Below are 16,213 nucleotides of genomic sequence, written 5' to 3' on the forward strand. Positions count from 1 at the left end.
GACTCACGTCGCCATCTTATTTAAACGTCAAGCGCTGACCCCGATACACAATTAACGGTGTCTGGTCCCCATGGTGGCATTTTGGCTTCCATGTCAGTTAAAAATCTGACCTTTTTGCAATTCTTTGGGTTTGTCCTTCGCACCTTAGAAACTCTCTGCTTTTAAGACTTCTTTAGGCTCTGTTTGTGTGGACACAGTTCAGCCAGTCCGTGATCTCTGCCGAACTGAAATACAGAAGTAGATATTTCCCAGTTTTGATGTAATCAGAGTGCTAAAAAGAGCATGCTATCAAGTAAAGAAAACTCTCTTCTTGCACAGCACTCTTCTGGCATATGAATCGTAACGTTAATCTGGAAAGAATTTAAGTCCAAAATTGGACTTCGTCTAAAGGTCAATTAATTGGGAATTCGGCATAAATCACGGAATCCTTTGGGGGTGATTGACGGCGGGCTAGCAAGCTGGCAACAGAGGAAACGTGGCTCAGTGGAAAGAGCACGGGCTTTGGAGTCAGAGGTCATGGGTTCGAATACCGGCTCGGCCATTTGTCAGCTGTGTGACTTTGGGCAAGTCACTTAACTTCTCAGTGCCTCCGTTCCCTCATCTGTAAAATGGGGATTAAGACTATGAGCCCCACGTGGGACAACCTGATTCCCCTGTGACTACCCCAGCGCTTAGAACTCGGCACATAGTAAGCGCTTAACAAATACCAACATTATTATCATCATTATTATTATTATTATTATTAAACGTGAGCACGCACACACGCACAAATGCACATGAGCAGAAGGAAACACAAATAAACCTACCACCTTTCAAGCGTGGCACAATAGCTCCCTTTTAAGGTAGCCGTGAACGCCGTGGCTCATAATCAGAGTTTGGGAGCCCCAAACCACCTTGAAACACTGACTTGCGGATCATCTGTCATATTGTACTCTCCCAAGCACTTAACAGAGAGCTCAGCACACAATAAGGGCTCAATAAATACAATTGATTGATTGATCAAATGGCCACAACCACGGAGGCTTCAATCCTGCCTTGCCCAGAGCTTTGCCCAAGAGACCAGGGTGAAGCTGTCAGTTCTTGGATCCTTTAGTTACCTACCCCTGAAAGATCCTGTTACGAGTGAGTTTGAGTGAGTTCGAATAAGTGAGATTCTGTTAGGGGAGAAATGCATATTTGTAAGCCCCGGCCAAAGCCGGCCTTTATTAAAAACGGCCGAGTGAGGATTCAGATTGCCTGTTTCGTTTCTCTCCTCAGTGACCGAGATGCTGGTCAACGTGCTGAACATCTGCTCCGATGACGAACTAGGGTCGGAAGAAGACGGATTTGACGGTAAGAGGCCCGGGCCTTCTCTCACCCTTTCCGTTCCTGGCTTCCGAGGTTCCTGGCTAACCTGAGGAGAGATTCCTGGGGTTGGGAGTTGGAATCCTCGGAAAACGGGACCACACTCCCAAGAGGGGAGGTGTGAGCCAGGCTGTGTCAGATTACATTCCTGCGGAATTTGGAAATACGGAAAGTACCTCAGAGCCTTGCCCCTTCTCCGACAGTGAAGCATGTCCTGATAGAACTTGTTTCTTTGGAACGAAAGTGATTCACGGCGCAAATTCTGTCATCGTTGGTGACAGTTTAGGGTTTTTAGAGTTAGTCGCTGACTCAGACCACTACCCTGCGTTTCTTTTTTTAATAAAGGCAGCATTCTGTCTTCTGTACTGAATAGGTTCTGGTTTTCCTGGCCTGTCCCTGCTCCCAGTAGGTCAATCCAGAGTATTGATTGAGTTCTTACTGTGTTTAGAGCACTGTACCCAACACTTGCACTGTACTAAGCACGATCCCAGAAATAAAGAAAACGTAGCTTCAGAAGAATTGCCCTGTCCCCTGGGAATCGTCAGTTCTGTGAACAGTTTTAATCGTGAGCCTCTCCAAAGCTTAGGAAATGAGGGGTGTATTTATTTTATTCATTAATTCATTCAATCGTATTTATTGAGGTTTACTGTGTGCAGAGCACCGTACTAAGCGCTTGGGGGAGTACAGAATAACAATAAACAGACACATTTCCTGCCCCAAATGAACTTACAGTCTAGGGTGGGGCGACTGTCCCCGGATCCCTTCTTCATCGTGAGCTGCTTGAGGGCAGGGATTGTGTCTGCCTACATACTGTCCTGTAATCTCCCAGATGCTCAGTCCAGTGCTCTGTATACAGGAAGAATTCACTAAGTAATCCATCAGTTGTATTTATTGAGCGCTTACTATGTGCAGAGCACTGTACTAAGCGCTTGGGACCCTACAACCCGACAATATAACGACACATGCCCTGCCCACGACGAGTTTACAGTCTACAAGGCGAGACAGACATTAATATAAATCAATAAGTTACGGATATGTACATGGGGCTGAGGGTGGGAAGGGTGTGGTGAATAAAGGCAGCAAGTCAGGGCGAAGCAGAAGGGAGCGGGAAAGAGGAAACGAGATTGAATAGCAGTTTTTCATACCGAGGATTGGATGGGAAAAACCATCCTTAACTTCACTGAAATCACGCACCACATAATTTAACTTTAGCACAGTTCCTATCAATACTAATGAATGGCAAAGAAGGTAGATTAGTTTTATAGCATTTCCCAGCCAGTCGGCCACTGAGTCAGTATCCGGCATTTGATTTCTTTACTTCTGTGCTGGAGGGCCCAGTTCCGAGTCCTCAGAAGAAATAAAGGTTCCCTAAAAGCCAAACTGGGGGTGGAAGCATGGTGGGGAATTATTAAAGAAGCTCAGCACCAGTAGTTTAATGAGGTAAAAGTCTGGTGATGAGAAGAGGCAGTAGAAAATGGAAAAGGTGGAGAGAAGGAAATGTAAATGAATCCAGTTAACACGTAGACTTAGAAATTCACCAGTGCAGTAGCCCGGTGGAAGGGATTCAGGCCTTTTCTCAAAGTCTGAAAACCGAGGATTAGGGTGTGTCTTTCTCACTGTTACGTCCAGATAGGAGAACAGTTCATGACCGGAGTGTTTGATTTTAAGCATGACATTTGCAATTTTATGCCTAGATTGTGCAATTTTGTTATTGCTATTTGCTCCACTGATGCTTCTCTCAGTTTCTTTTATTTTCCCAAATCTCCGATCCCAAGAAGAGCCTCGCAGAGACTTTAAGAGACAAAAAAGCAGGGAAACAGTGGTCGGACCACCAGAATGGCCATAAAAATTTTAACGGGGCCCCAGGATGGCTTCTGGCCCAAAATTGTTGACCTTAGTAACAACTCTGGTGTTTGTTAAGAGCTTCCTTACGTGTCAAGCACTGCATAAAGGGGGAGGCAAAAAGGTACCTTATCCATGTGTTACAGATGAGGAAACTGAGGCTCGGTTAAGACAAGTGACTGGCCCAGGGTCACCCAGGAGACAGATGGTAGAGCTGAGATTAGAACCCAGGTCCTCTGAGTTCCAGGGTCATGTCATTTCCCCTGCGACGCGTTTTGTCCGGTGACGGGATGGGCTCCTGATGTATTCATTCGAGTGTCGCTTCCACCGATAGCTTTATTCTGAACGGACTTCTGTTCTTGAAATAGGAGGTTCCTTAGAATCGTCAGTCTTAACTGGTAAATGAAATTAGGAAAGGACAAAACATAAAGCAAGCACTTTTAAAGCTGGGAGAGAGAGTCCCGTACCCAGAGTGATTTAATAGAGCTACGTAATGAAATGATTTTAATTTAAGAAACTTAATCACTTTAATTACATGAAGCATCTGAAATCATTGGCTGAAAAGCACCATATAAGCACAAAGAATTATTATCAATCGCCAGCTCTAGGGTGCATTAATAAGGAATAAGGAGCAGCTTGACGCTTCTCCGTACTCTCTTGTGAAAACTTGCCTGTTCTCTTGGAGAAGGTGGGATTTTTGTTTTGAGCTCTATGATTGCATCGCTCTGTGTCCAACTGCTAAGTACTCTCCCATCCCCACTATGTGTATTCCCTTATTCTCTGTTGCTCCCCTTACTTGTAATTGATTTTAATGTCTGCCTCTCCCAAAGATCAGAAAACTCTTTGAGGGCAAGGGATCGTGACTTCCGAGGCTCTCAAGTGCTTAAACTGGTGCCCTGCACAAAAGGAGCTCCCAGTAAATACCATCAGCCGATTGATTGATTGATCGATCGCTCAGTGGAAAGAGCCCGGGCTTTGGAGTCAGAGGTCATGAGTTCGAATCCCAGCTCTGCCACTTGTCAGCTGTGTGACTGCGGGCAAGCCACTCAACTTCTCTGTGCCTCAGTTACCTCATCTGTAAAATGGGGATTAAGACTGTGACCCCCCACGTGGGACAACCTGATTCCCCTGTGTCTACCCCGGCGCTTAGAACAGTGTTCTGCACATAGTAAGCGCTCAACCAATACCAACATTATTATTATTTAAAATAATATAAATCCACTGAAATAATGATAATAATCATAAATACAATGATCGTGGCATTTATGTGCGTATTATGTGCCAGGCAGTATACTAAGGGCTGGATTGGATGCAAGCAAATCCGGTTGTACAACGTCCCTGTCCCACGTGGGGTTCGCGGTCCTAGTCCCCATTTTACCGATGAGCTAACTGTGGCCCAGAGAAGTGAAGTGTCTTGCCCAAGGTCACACAGCAGACAAGTGGTGGCTCGGGATTAGAACCCGTGACCTTCTGACCCGTGCTCTATCTGCTACGCCAGCAGGGATCTTTAGAAATAGAAATGAAATGTGTAGCGAACCGGAATGCTTGAGAAGGAACTTGCTTCTCTCCGGACCTCCTTTTTCCCTTCGGAAGTAAGGGAGGCATTTCAAGCCCGGGTAGGGCATTAGCCCCTAAGCAAACATCGGGTGAGTCCAGTGAGACAGACGGTGGCCCCCGAATGCATAGAGGATGCCTCAAGAATGGTACCCCTCCTGGGTAGCCAAGTTCCTGACTAGATCCGGACCGCCTCTAACTCGCCTACCTCCATCCCCGTCTTTCCCTCTTTTCAATTAATAGTGTTTGTTGATAGCCTGCTCTGTGCTGTGTACTGTCCTAAACTCTCGGGAGAGTACAGTTCAAAAGAGTTGGTAGACTCAATCCCCGCCCACAATGGGTTTACAGTCTAGAAGTTACTCTAGTAAGCCATTTCGTTTATTCATATGAATATATTAATAACCAATTTATGTTGTTATATTTTTTTAAAAAACCGTTGGTATTTGTTAAGCGCTTACTATGTGCAGAGCACTGTTCTAAGCGCCGGGGCAGATACAGGGTAATCAGTTTGTCCCACGTGAGGCTCACAGATAATCCCCGTTTTACAGATGAGGTTACTGAGGCCCGGAGAAGTGAAGTGACTCGCCCACAGTCACACAGCTGACAAGTGGCAGAGCCGGGAGTCGAACCCATGACCTCCGATTCCGAAGCCCACGCGCTTTTCACTGAGCCACGCTGCTTCTCAGCCACGCTGCTTCTCATTTATAATGTATAATGTATAATGTAATTTATATTACATTATAAATATAATAACAATATAATAATATATCATATATTATACATCTAATTATCAAGTAATTATAATGTAATATAATAATATGAATTGAACCAATTTATATTCTGTTCCCCCCCATATGCTAGACCATAAACTCATTTTGGTCAGGGGATGTGTCTACCAAACTTGTTATACTGTAATTTCCTAAGCACTTAGAACAGTGATCTCAGTGCACACAGTAAGCGCTCAATAAATTTGATCGACTGATTGATGATTGACCTTTAGAGCCCCCAGTGAGAGAAATCATACATTCTGCCCAGTAGGTTCTCTGACGCAGTGTTCTTTGCTTGTTTAAATGAAAATTTTCACAAGTGCTTCATCTGAACTATTCTCGAACGTCTCGTAACAAGTGAATAACACGTAAAAATGTCATTCATTCGTTATCGCTTAGGATGGCGGTTCCACATTTCCAGTCGATGGTTTTCAATTTCTGGTTACCAGATACTCTCATGAGACAACACCGGGTGATGGTCTAAACCCAAAGAATTTCATTAAAATTCTGCTGTCCTCTCCCAAGTGCCTAGTATAGTTCTCTACGCTTTGCAGGGACTCAATAAATACTATCGATCGATTAACAACAAAGAGACCCGGAGCAGAAAAATAGGTGAGTGAGTAGAACACATGGGAGGAAGAGCTAACGAAAATCAAGACAACCGTCTGCTAAAGTACCTTTTCCCGTTGAGTCATTTGATTTTTATTTTTGAGGGGGACGCTTTCTGGTGCAATCTGTAAATGCGTTTAAAGAGACGGTGAGTTTAGTCATCCTTCTCGGCCCCCGGAAAATCAATATATCCTGCAGAGAATGGTGAGGTTTCAGGGTGTGTTGGCAGGTGTTGGGCCCTGAAAGATAGGTTCAACAGGTCGCCTGATTTCTGAGCCGAGTCGTACATCCTCATGTCCCTTCCTGAAAGCGTAACCCAGCCTGGCAGTTCCAAAACCCCGACACTCTTGAGGTTTTCCACTTCCTTTAGTTGTGGTCCTGTGACAATACTGTTAAAAGCCTTGTTGAAGGCCCGTCTCCTCCGAGAGGCCTTTTCTGACTAAGCCCTCCTTTCCTCTTCTCCCACTCCCTTCTGCGTTGCCCCGACTTGCTCCCTTTATTCATCACCACCCCCCAAACTCCCAGCACTTACGTACGTATCTGTCATTTATTTATATTAATGTCTGTCTCCCCCTCTGGACTGTAAGCTCACCCTGGGCAGGGAATGTGTTTATTTTATATTGTACACTCCCAAGCACTTAGTACAGTGTTCTCAATTGAATAAATGAATAGAAACCTGAAGAAGAAGTAATAGTGCCTCTAGACTGTGAGCTCCTGTTAAGAGATGCGTCGTGGCCTAGTGGATAGAGCGTGGGCCTGGGAGTCGGAAGGTCACGGGTTCAAATGCCGGCTCCGCCGCTTGCCTGCTGTGTGATGTTGGGCAAGTCGCTTCACTGCCGTATGCCTCAGTTATAATAATGTTGGTATTTGTTAAGCGCTTACTACGTGCCCAGCACCGTTCTAAGCGCTGGGGGAGATACAGGCTCATCGGGTTGTCCCACGTGAGGCTCACAGTTAATCCCCATTTTACAGATGCGGTCACTGAGGCACAGAGAAGTGAAGTGACTTCCCCACAGTCACACAGCTGACGAGTGGCAGAGCCGGGATTCGAACCCATGACCTCTGGCTCCCAAGCCCGGGCTCTTTCCACTGAGCCACGCTGCTTCCCACGCTGCAAAATGGGGATTAAGGCTGGGAGCCCCGTGGGAGACAGGGACCGTGTCCAACCCAATTTACCTGTCCTCCCCCGGCCAGCGCTAAGTACAGTGTTCGGGAGATAGTAAGAATTTAACGTATACCACAATCATTATTATTATTGTATTCTACTCTCCCACATACGTAGTACAGTGCTCTGCCAACAATAACTGCTCAATAACTATGATTGATAATAGTAATAGCAGTAGTAATCGGAATAGTAGTAACATTTATTCAACCCCCATTTAGTGCAGTATACTGCACTAGGTGCTTGAGAAGTACAGAGTAAAGTAGTGATATATTCTCTTCCCACAAGGAACCGACACTCTAGTGGGAGAAACCGAAAACTATGTGTAGAAAGATCAAAAATACGTAATATATGCAAAAGACGCTGTAAGTAAGTTCATAAGTGGTTAAAGGAGCCGTCTCCTATAAACCTGCATTGTTCAAAAGTGGAAAATCATAGGAGCCTTTCGGAAATGTTCCTGGTTCGTCATTATCGGTATCAGTTCTAAACTAAAATGAACTAAACTAAAACTAGAGAAGCAGCGTGGCTCAGTGGAAAGAGCCCGGGCCTGGGAGTCAGAGTTCATGGGTTCGAATCCCCACTCTGCCACTTGTCAGCTGTGTGACTGTGAGCAAGTCACTTCACTTCTCTGTGCCTCAGTTCCCTCATCTGAAAAATGGGGATTAACTGTGAGTCTCACGTGGGACGACCTGATTCCCCTGTGTCTACCCCAGCGCTTAGAACAGTGCTCTGCACATAGTAAGCGCTTAACAAATGCCAACATTATTATTATTATTAAAATCTGGTTATGGGCAGGGAGTGTTCATCCTTTCATTCAGTCGTATTTATCGAGAGCTTACCCTGTACAGTGCAACAATAAATAGAAACATTCCCTGCCCACAACGAGCTTACAGTCTGGGGCGGGGGGGGGGGGGAGACAGACAATATAAAAATAAAAAATTAATGTTTCTTATATTGTTACGTTGATTGATCAGCTGTAAAAATAAGAACTCCCCTCTCAGGATGGCACCTGGAGAGTTTCCAGTCCTCTACCAGTCTCGGCTATGGGAGGAAGGGTCAAGCAGAGGCCTGCCCGTTCCATTCCTTGCTTGGCCAGTGGCTAGTGAGTGGCAGGCCATCGGCTACAAGGCAAAACTCACCCGTGCTGGGCAGCAGCGGCACGGGAGAGATTCTAGGGTGGACACTCAAGTTTCCTGTACGGATAAAGGCAACGGGAAACCACGTCCGGATTTTTACCAAGAAAACTCTAAGAAAATACGCTACCAGAACGATTACAGATGGAGATGGGGGCTTCTGGGAGAGCTGTGTCCATCTATGGGTTGGAAACGACTCGACGGCATATGACGAGACAAAAAATAGGAACAGGGGAAGGAAAAAACATAACATTGAAGTATTTACTCATTTCCCCTCATCCTTCTACCTCTAGTCAATCCATCAATCACAGGTATTTACTGAGCCCGTACTGTGGGCAGAGCACTGTACCAGGTGCTTGGGAGAGTACAACGCAACAGAACTGGTAGACGCGTTCCCTGCCCGCAAGAAACATGAAGTCTAGAGGTGGGTCTAGATAGGCTCACCTGTCCACTGTTCCCATTAGGCTTCCGGGGGAGCAAATTGGGAAGCCCACCAGCAGCTCAAACCTTAGACTCTACCGGGAGGTGTGGTCATGGGAATCGGTTTCATTTATTCAGTAGAATTTATCCGTTTGAGTCTGAACCGTCCTCCAGTTTTTTATTTCTAGGGAGGGCTTCCGTGGTCTCAAGCGATTCTGGCTTTGACTTGTCTTTTTCCTCATTTTGCTTCGTTGGCTCTATCGAGTCCGGGTTTCCTCTTTTCCGTAAAATGTGGTATATTATTGACGTTCCTTGACTCTGTCTTGCCAGACATCTTTATGACTTAGCTCTGAAAGAAAAACTTGCCTCCGACATCAAACGTTACCTTGAGGGAACATTAGTTTGGGGTATTCTCTCCACCCCAATCCCACAGCACTTAAGTTTGTACCTTTGAATCATCTATTATAAATGAATTATCTATGTATATTAATGTCTGGCTCCCTTGTTATGGGCGGGGAACCTGTATGCTAATTCTGTGGTATTGTACTCTCCCAAGCACTTAGCACAGTGCTCTGCACAAAGTAAGCACTCAATAAATACGATTGATGGATTGATTTATAGAAGAACAGCATGGCTTAGTGGAAAAGGCATGGGCTTGGGAGTCAGAGATCGTGGGTTCTAATCCCGGCTCCGTAACTTATCAGCTGTGTGACTTTGGGCAAGTCACTTCACTTCTCGGTGCCTCAGTTACCTCATCTGTAAAATGGGGATGAAGGCTGTGAGCCCCACATAGGGCAACCTGATTACCTTGTATCTACCCCAGCGCTTAGAACGGTGCTTGGCATATAGTAAGCCCTTAACAAATATCATCACTGTTATTATTAGTAGTAGTAATATATTAGTGAGGTTATACTTTATGTTTCACTATCAAATACTGTAATGCACCGTAGGGCGTAATATATACGTATTATGATAATGGTGGTATTTGTTAAGCTCTAACTATGTGTCAAGCACTGGGGCAGATACACGCTAACCAGGTTGGACACAGTCCCTGTCCCACATAGGGGTTCCCAATCTTCATCCCCATTTTACAGATGAGGTAACTGAGGCCCAGAGAAGTGAAGTGACTTGCCCTAGGTCACACACCAGACAAGAGCTGGGTTTAGAACCCACATTCTCTGACTCCCAGGCCGGTGCTCTATCCACTAGGCCACGCTTCTTCCCTAGTATTACAATAGTATAATATATATTATATAATATGTAGTGTTATATGTATATATATATATATATATCACCAAGCAACTGAGATGTTCCGTGTCATGCCATCAACAGACACCTTGAATGCCATCATATTTTAATTAGCAACATTTCTAGGCTAGCACATTTGATGGAAATAATTAAAAACCTGAAGAGCTCCTAATTAAATTGATGCAGTCATATAATAGGCAACTTGACACCAAAGTGCCTCTTTTCATTGTGCTATCATGATTTGGCACAGAGACATTCCCTTAATTACCTGGCTTAATCTGCCCCTCTAACAGAGCCCCAGGCCTGGAAGCTACCGCTCAGAGCTCGCTCGCAAAGGGAGCCGTATATCACACAGCCGTTGCATCACGGCTACCGTTATTTAAAAACGCCGCATTTATCTCCGAGAAGGAGACCGCGTGGCGTGATCCACACGGGCGTCTGTTCTGCGCCCAGAAAGAGTTAGGTAATACTTGTGGCGGTTGTCAAGTGCTTCTTTGTTCCAAGCACTGGACTAAGAACTGGGATGGGTGCGGGATAATCAGATGGGACACAGTCCCTGCCCTGTCGGATGTCTGTCAGCAGAGCACCGAGTCTCCGTGGGATCTGAAGTAGTCTTAATTCAGAATTTGCAGATTCCCTGAGAAGGATGGTGCTGCAGCGTGGGAGAGTGGAAAGGACCGGTTTGGGAGTCGGAAAACCCGCCTTCCAGCACTGCCATTCCTGCTGGGTTATCTGGGGCAGGTCTCCCAGGTTCTCTGGGATTCAGGCTTCTCATCTGTAAAATGGAGATTAAAAAATACCTCCCTCTCCGCCGCCCTCAAATACCCGATCGACCTCAAAAAAGTGACTCGGCGAGTGCTGCTGTTACCGCCATCTCGGCCGATGTTGTTGGGGCGGATTGAGATGAGCAGTGGGAAGGCGGCTTGGATAAATAGAATCACTATTCAAATCCGAGGGATGGCTATGGCTACTGGACAGAGAGGAAGACGTAGTCCCGGTCCCGTGAGATTGCAGTGGGCCTAAAATCATTTTGTAAAATGTCAGTTTAGTGACGGTATCGCTGAGGCTTTAAAGTTGATGTTAATAGGGCTAAACTATATGCAGATGAGACCTCCAATTTTCAGTGATTCTTGAATGTGATTTTGGTTCTTGCTTGGATTAAATGGAGGTAGAAGAAGGATGGCGGGCACCGAGTAAATACTTCGGTGCTCTGAATTTTCCTTCTCCTGTTCCTATTTTTTTCTTGTCATATGCTGTCAAGTCGTTTTCAACCCACAGCGACTCCGTGGACACATCTCTCCCAGAACGCCCTATCTCCATCTGCAGTCGTTCTGGTAGAGTATCCATAGAGTTTTCTTGGTAAAAATGTGCAAGAAGAGGGTGCAGGTGCCCATTACTGGTGCCACTCGGGGGTGATGAGGTTTGTTTTCTGGATGTCGTCGTGGCCTGGTCACCGGCAGTGCTGGAGACCTCCATTTCAAAACATAAGTAACGAATAGGTTTCATCCTGGTCTTTTTTTTTTTTTTTTTGCTTACATCCTGCTGAGATTTTAGAGATTCCTCCTCTAAACTGGAAGCTCCTCTTGGGCGGGGATCACGTCTACCAACTCTGTTATATTTTTTTAACGGCATTTGTTACGCACTTACTATGTGCCGGGTACTGTACTAAGCGTTATTGTATTGTAAGTTCATTGTGGAGAAGGCACGTGGCCATCAGCTCGGTTATATTGGGCGCTCCCAGGTGCCTAGTACAGTCATCTGCACACAGTAGGTGTGAAAAAAATGCAATTTATTGCTTGATTGATCAGTGCAAGTGACTGTCGAGCATAGCAGCCGAAGTATGGTCACCTGAGCAAGTGGAAAGGGCATCGGACTGGGAACCGGGAAACCTGGGTCCTTATCCTGGTTCTACCCCTTGCCAGCTGTGTGGCCTTGGGAAACTCAATTTGTCTGGGCCTCAGTTTCCTCCTCTTTAAAATGGGGATGAAATATCCATTTTCTCTTACCCTTAGACTGTGAGCCTTCTATGATACAGGAACTGTGTCTGATCTGATTGCATTTAATTTGCCTCAGTGCTTAGCACACTTATTAATAATAATATGAATAAATCCTGGCTGTGGTATAGTATTTGAGCAAAACTCTCATATGCTGAGAGATCAAGCTGGCTGGTGATTGAGAGGGAAAGGACTTAAAAAAAGATAAGACTTTATTGTTTCCTCGGAAAACACTAGCGTGAATCCCCCTTTTAGTGAGGTCTTGGACTCTTCAGAGAGTGATTAAGTAACACTATTTGACTTGAATTTCTGCTTTCAGATTCATTTCTTCAAAGTGTGGTTTTTATATGTTCTATTTCTTCCCTGCCTGCAGAGAGGACTGTCAAGATTTCAATTTAAAAACCACACTGAGTCTTCTTACATTCGAGCACACTGGATTTCAGAGTCAGTAGGAACGCCACAACCCAGTTCTGTCATTTGCATTGTGAACCTTCCCCTGTAGACAGCTTTTGTCATCTCAAAGAAGACATCATGGGAGGAGTGTAGTAGCTAATTAAACTCCACCTGGCGACGTAAGCTTTCGCGCTTTCTCTGAGGTTGAGGTTGAGTCGTAATCTTTAGGAACGCTGCGAAATTTAATTGTAGCCGGAGTCAACCTAATGATGAAGTAACTTTGTTTTCTGACCAGAACCCAAAGAGCGACAGAACTGTAGAGTTGAGCCCTTAAAAAAAGACTGAATTTATTCTGCTGTCGTTCCGCTCTTTGAAGGTGCATTCACATTCAAACATTTGTTTTCTTAACCGATTAGATTTTGAAAATCGGAGAGGGCCGAAATGCAAATTAGCAGAGCCTACACTATTTAGCTTGGAACAAAGGGGTACCTTGGGCTTGAAGGAATGCTAGGAAGAGGAGCGAAATGGATGGGGTGGACCTGAGCCATCAGTGATATTTACTGAGCGCTTGCTGTGCGCAGAGCACTGTAGAGGACAGTACAACGGAGTTGGTGGAAAGGTTGTCTGCCCACATCAAGCTTACACTCGAGGGAGAATCCTAGGTACCGTCAACCTACAGTCCTCTGAACCTAAACCAGGATCCACCAGTACCTTGAGCAAGATGGCGGAAGGACAGGATCCCAGGAGTCCGTAACTGGCAGGATTCGGGGTGACCTAACCACAGAGAAAAGGAGGAGGAAGAGCCAGGGGAAGGAGGAGAAAGCAGACGACGACGAGGAGACTACTCAGCCTCCTCTCTTCTCAGATGGAAGTTCCATTGCTCCCATTACTTTAACCATACCCTACCTGGCCTATTTGGGGACTAATTTTTTTTAATGATATTTGTTAGGTGCTCCCTGTATAAGCTCATTGTAGGCCAGGAATGTGTCGGTTGATTGTTGTGTTGTCCTCTCCCAAGCACTTAGTACAGTGCTGTACACACAGTAAGCACTCGATAAATACAATCGAATGAACATAAGCCAGGTATCATTCTAAGTGCTGGGGTGGGTACAGGATAATCAGGTTAGACGCAGTCCTTGTCCCACATGGGGCTCACAGTCTTAATCCCCATTTAACAGAGGTAATTGAAGCCCAGAGAAGTTGAGTGACTTGCCCAAGGGTCATACAGCAGATATGTGGTGGAGCCGGGATTAGAACCCAGGTCCGCTGACTCCCAGGCCCAGGCTTCTCCCACTTAGGCCATGCTGCTTCTCACGAGGCATTCTCGTGAGACTATTCATGAGGCATCATTACTACCGGTTGTATTTTTCGGAGCCCCTGCGGTGTGCAGAGCACTGTTGCAGACCTCTGGGAGCAAACAGAGGAGGTTCAACCCATCCTTGAGGACCTTACAATCTGATGGTGGAGGCAGGCGGACACAAATCGCATCCATAAGATAGGAAAGGGTTATAGTAAATATATACAGCCATGAAAAATAAGAAAGGGTGATCAAATGAACAGATAGACACAGGAGCTGAAAGATCACGTAATTGTATTGCATTGTTTTCTCCCAAACGCTTAGTACCGTGCTCTGCACGGGGTAATTAGTAGTTACGGTGTTCGTTAAGAACAGCGGCAAGAACTGTTCTAAGTATCTGGAGCTCACAGCCTATGAAGGAGGAAGAGCAGGTATTGAATCCCCATTTTACAGGTGCGGAATCCGAAGCACGGAGAAGCTAAGTGGCTCGGCCAAGATGACACGGTAGTCCAGTGGCAGAGCCAGGACTAGAACTCCTGTCTCCTCACTTCTGGTACTAGTCCTGTGCTCTCACCGTTAGGCCTCATTGCCTTCGATTGGGCAGATGTCTTTTCCAACGAGACGTAGGCGTGTGGAGGCGGTGTGGTGTCGGAAGGAACAGTTGTGTGAAATTTGCCTGTGATAGTAGTATATTAATAACAGTAATAATAGTAATAACAGTAGTAATTTCGTTGTAATAGTAGAATCAGCAGTAATAGCAGTAATAATAGCAAATTCTATTCAATCGCATTTATTGAGCGCTTACTGCGTGCCGAGCACTGTACTAAAGCTTTTGGAAAGCAGAATTCGGCAACAGAGACAATCCCCATCCAACAAGGCGCTCACAGTCTAGAAGAGGGGAGACAGACAACAAAATAAAACAAGTCGGCATCAGTTGCATCAATTTAAATACATAAAATTATAGTTCTATACACATTATTATTGAAATAAATAGATTAATAAATACGCACATATATACAAAAGTGCTGTAGAGCAGAGGGAGGGACTCGGGGCGATGGGGAGGGGAAGAAGAGCAGAGGAAAAGGGTGACCCAGTCTGGGAAGGCCTCCTGGAGGAGACGAGCTTTCAGTAGGACTTTGAAAGGGGGAAGTGAGCCAGTGAAAAGAACAGGGGCTTGGGAGGCAGAGGATATGGGTTCTAATGCCGCCTCCGCCGCTGGTCGGCTGTGTGACCTTGGACAAGCCGCGTAACTTCTCTGTGCTTCAGTGACCTCATCCGTAAAACGGGGATTGACTCTGAGCCCCACGTGGGACAACGTGATTACCTTCTTTCTATCCCAGGGCTTAGAACAGTGCCCGGCACATAGTAGGCACTTAACAGATAACTATGATTGTTGGTGGTGTTGTTAACTGTAGGAATAGCAGGAACGGTAGTAATCGAGGTTGAAATAGTGGTAGTACTGGGGATAGGAGTAGAAATACTAGTAATAATAGTAATAATAGTGGTGGTAATGTAGAATTAATTGTAGTAATAATAGGAATAGTAGTAATAGCAGTAACAATCGGAGGTGTAGTCAGCAGTAATCGCGGTAACACCTGCTGTGTTCAAAGAATTTTACTGTAAAGAGAGACAGTTGAGAAATTGACAGAGTCTCTGGTCTCCAAGGATCTCACAATCCAGTAATAAGGAGGCTGGCGTGAGACAGATGAAATAAAAACCATGAAACCAACAAAAAAGACAAGGAGAATAGTAAATATAATAAGAGCACATAAGGACACGTCTTCTCCAAAATACCTTCCCTGATTAAGCCCTCTTTTCCCTGGCTCACTCTCCGTTCTCTGTCTATGCGTATGTATCTGTGACCTTTGGACGTTGGATATTCATCCCAACCCCAACCCCACAGCACTTATGTACATCTCTTTCAATTATATATTAGAAATTATTTATGTTAATGTCTGTCTCCACCTCTAGACTGTAAACTCGTTTCGGGCAGGGAACGTGTCTGCTAATTCTGTTGTATTATACTCTCCCAAGCGCTTAGTACGGTGCTCTGCACGTAGTAAGCACTCAATAAACACGATTGATTGGGAAGAGAACTATCAGAAGGGCACTGTGGACCAGTTTCGAACTCTTCCTGCCTCAGAGACCATCAGGCACAAGTCAACCACAGCCCCAACCTCAGCCTTCGCAAATTCTAAAACTTGAGACGCCTCCAGATTTGGCGGTGTCGCTTCACCTTTCTTGGGCTGAGAGCAGGAGCGGTTGGGAAGTCTGCGGCTGGGTCAAGTCAGGGCCTCTGCCTGGCTGCTGATCTCCAGACAGGTCGTCAGGAGAAACCTGACAATCCCTCACAACCCTGCGGTATTTTCATTTTAGTTTATGCTTGATCCAGGGTAAAATTCCCAGGGCAAACTAACAGGATCATCTTGGCATTGTATACGTATATTTTG

General features: G+C 45.5%; 1 protein-coding gene across 3 annotated transcripts in view; it reads left to right on the forward strand.

Annotated features, from left to right (window-relative positions):
* The window catches only part of PPP3CA (protein phosphatase 3 catalytic subunit alpha), a 393,218-nt gene that overhangs the window by 365,019 nt on the left and 11,986 nt on the right, over positions 1 to 16,213 (forward strand). For all 3 annotated transcript variants that reach the window (XM_029076559.2, XM_029076558.2, XM_029076560.1), the window contains exon 10: positions 1,258 to 1,332. In XM_029076559.2, coding sequence (XP_028932392.1) covers positions 1,258 to 1,332 — 75 coding nt within the window. The remainder of the gene's footprint in view (positions 1 to 1,257; positions 1,333 to 16,213) is intronic.

This window comes from Ornithorhynchus anatinus, chromosome 12, assembly GCF_004115215.2.
Source record: "Ornithorhynchus anatinus isolate Pmale09 chromosome 12, mOrnAna1.pri.v4, whole genome shotgun sequence".
Classification (NCBI taxonomy): Eukaryota; Metazoa; Chordata; class Mammalia; order Monotremata; family Ornithorhynchidae; genus Ornithorhynchus; species Ornithorhynchus anatinus.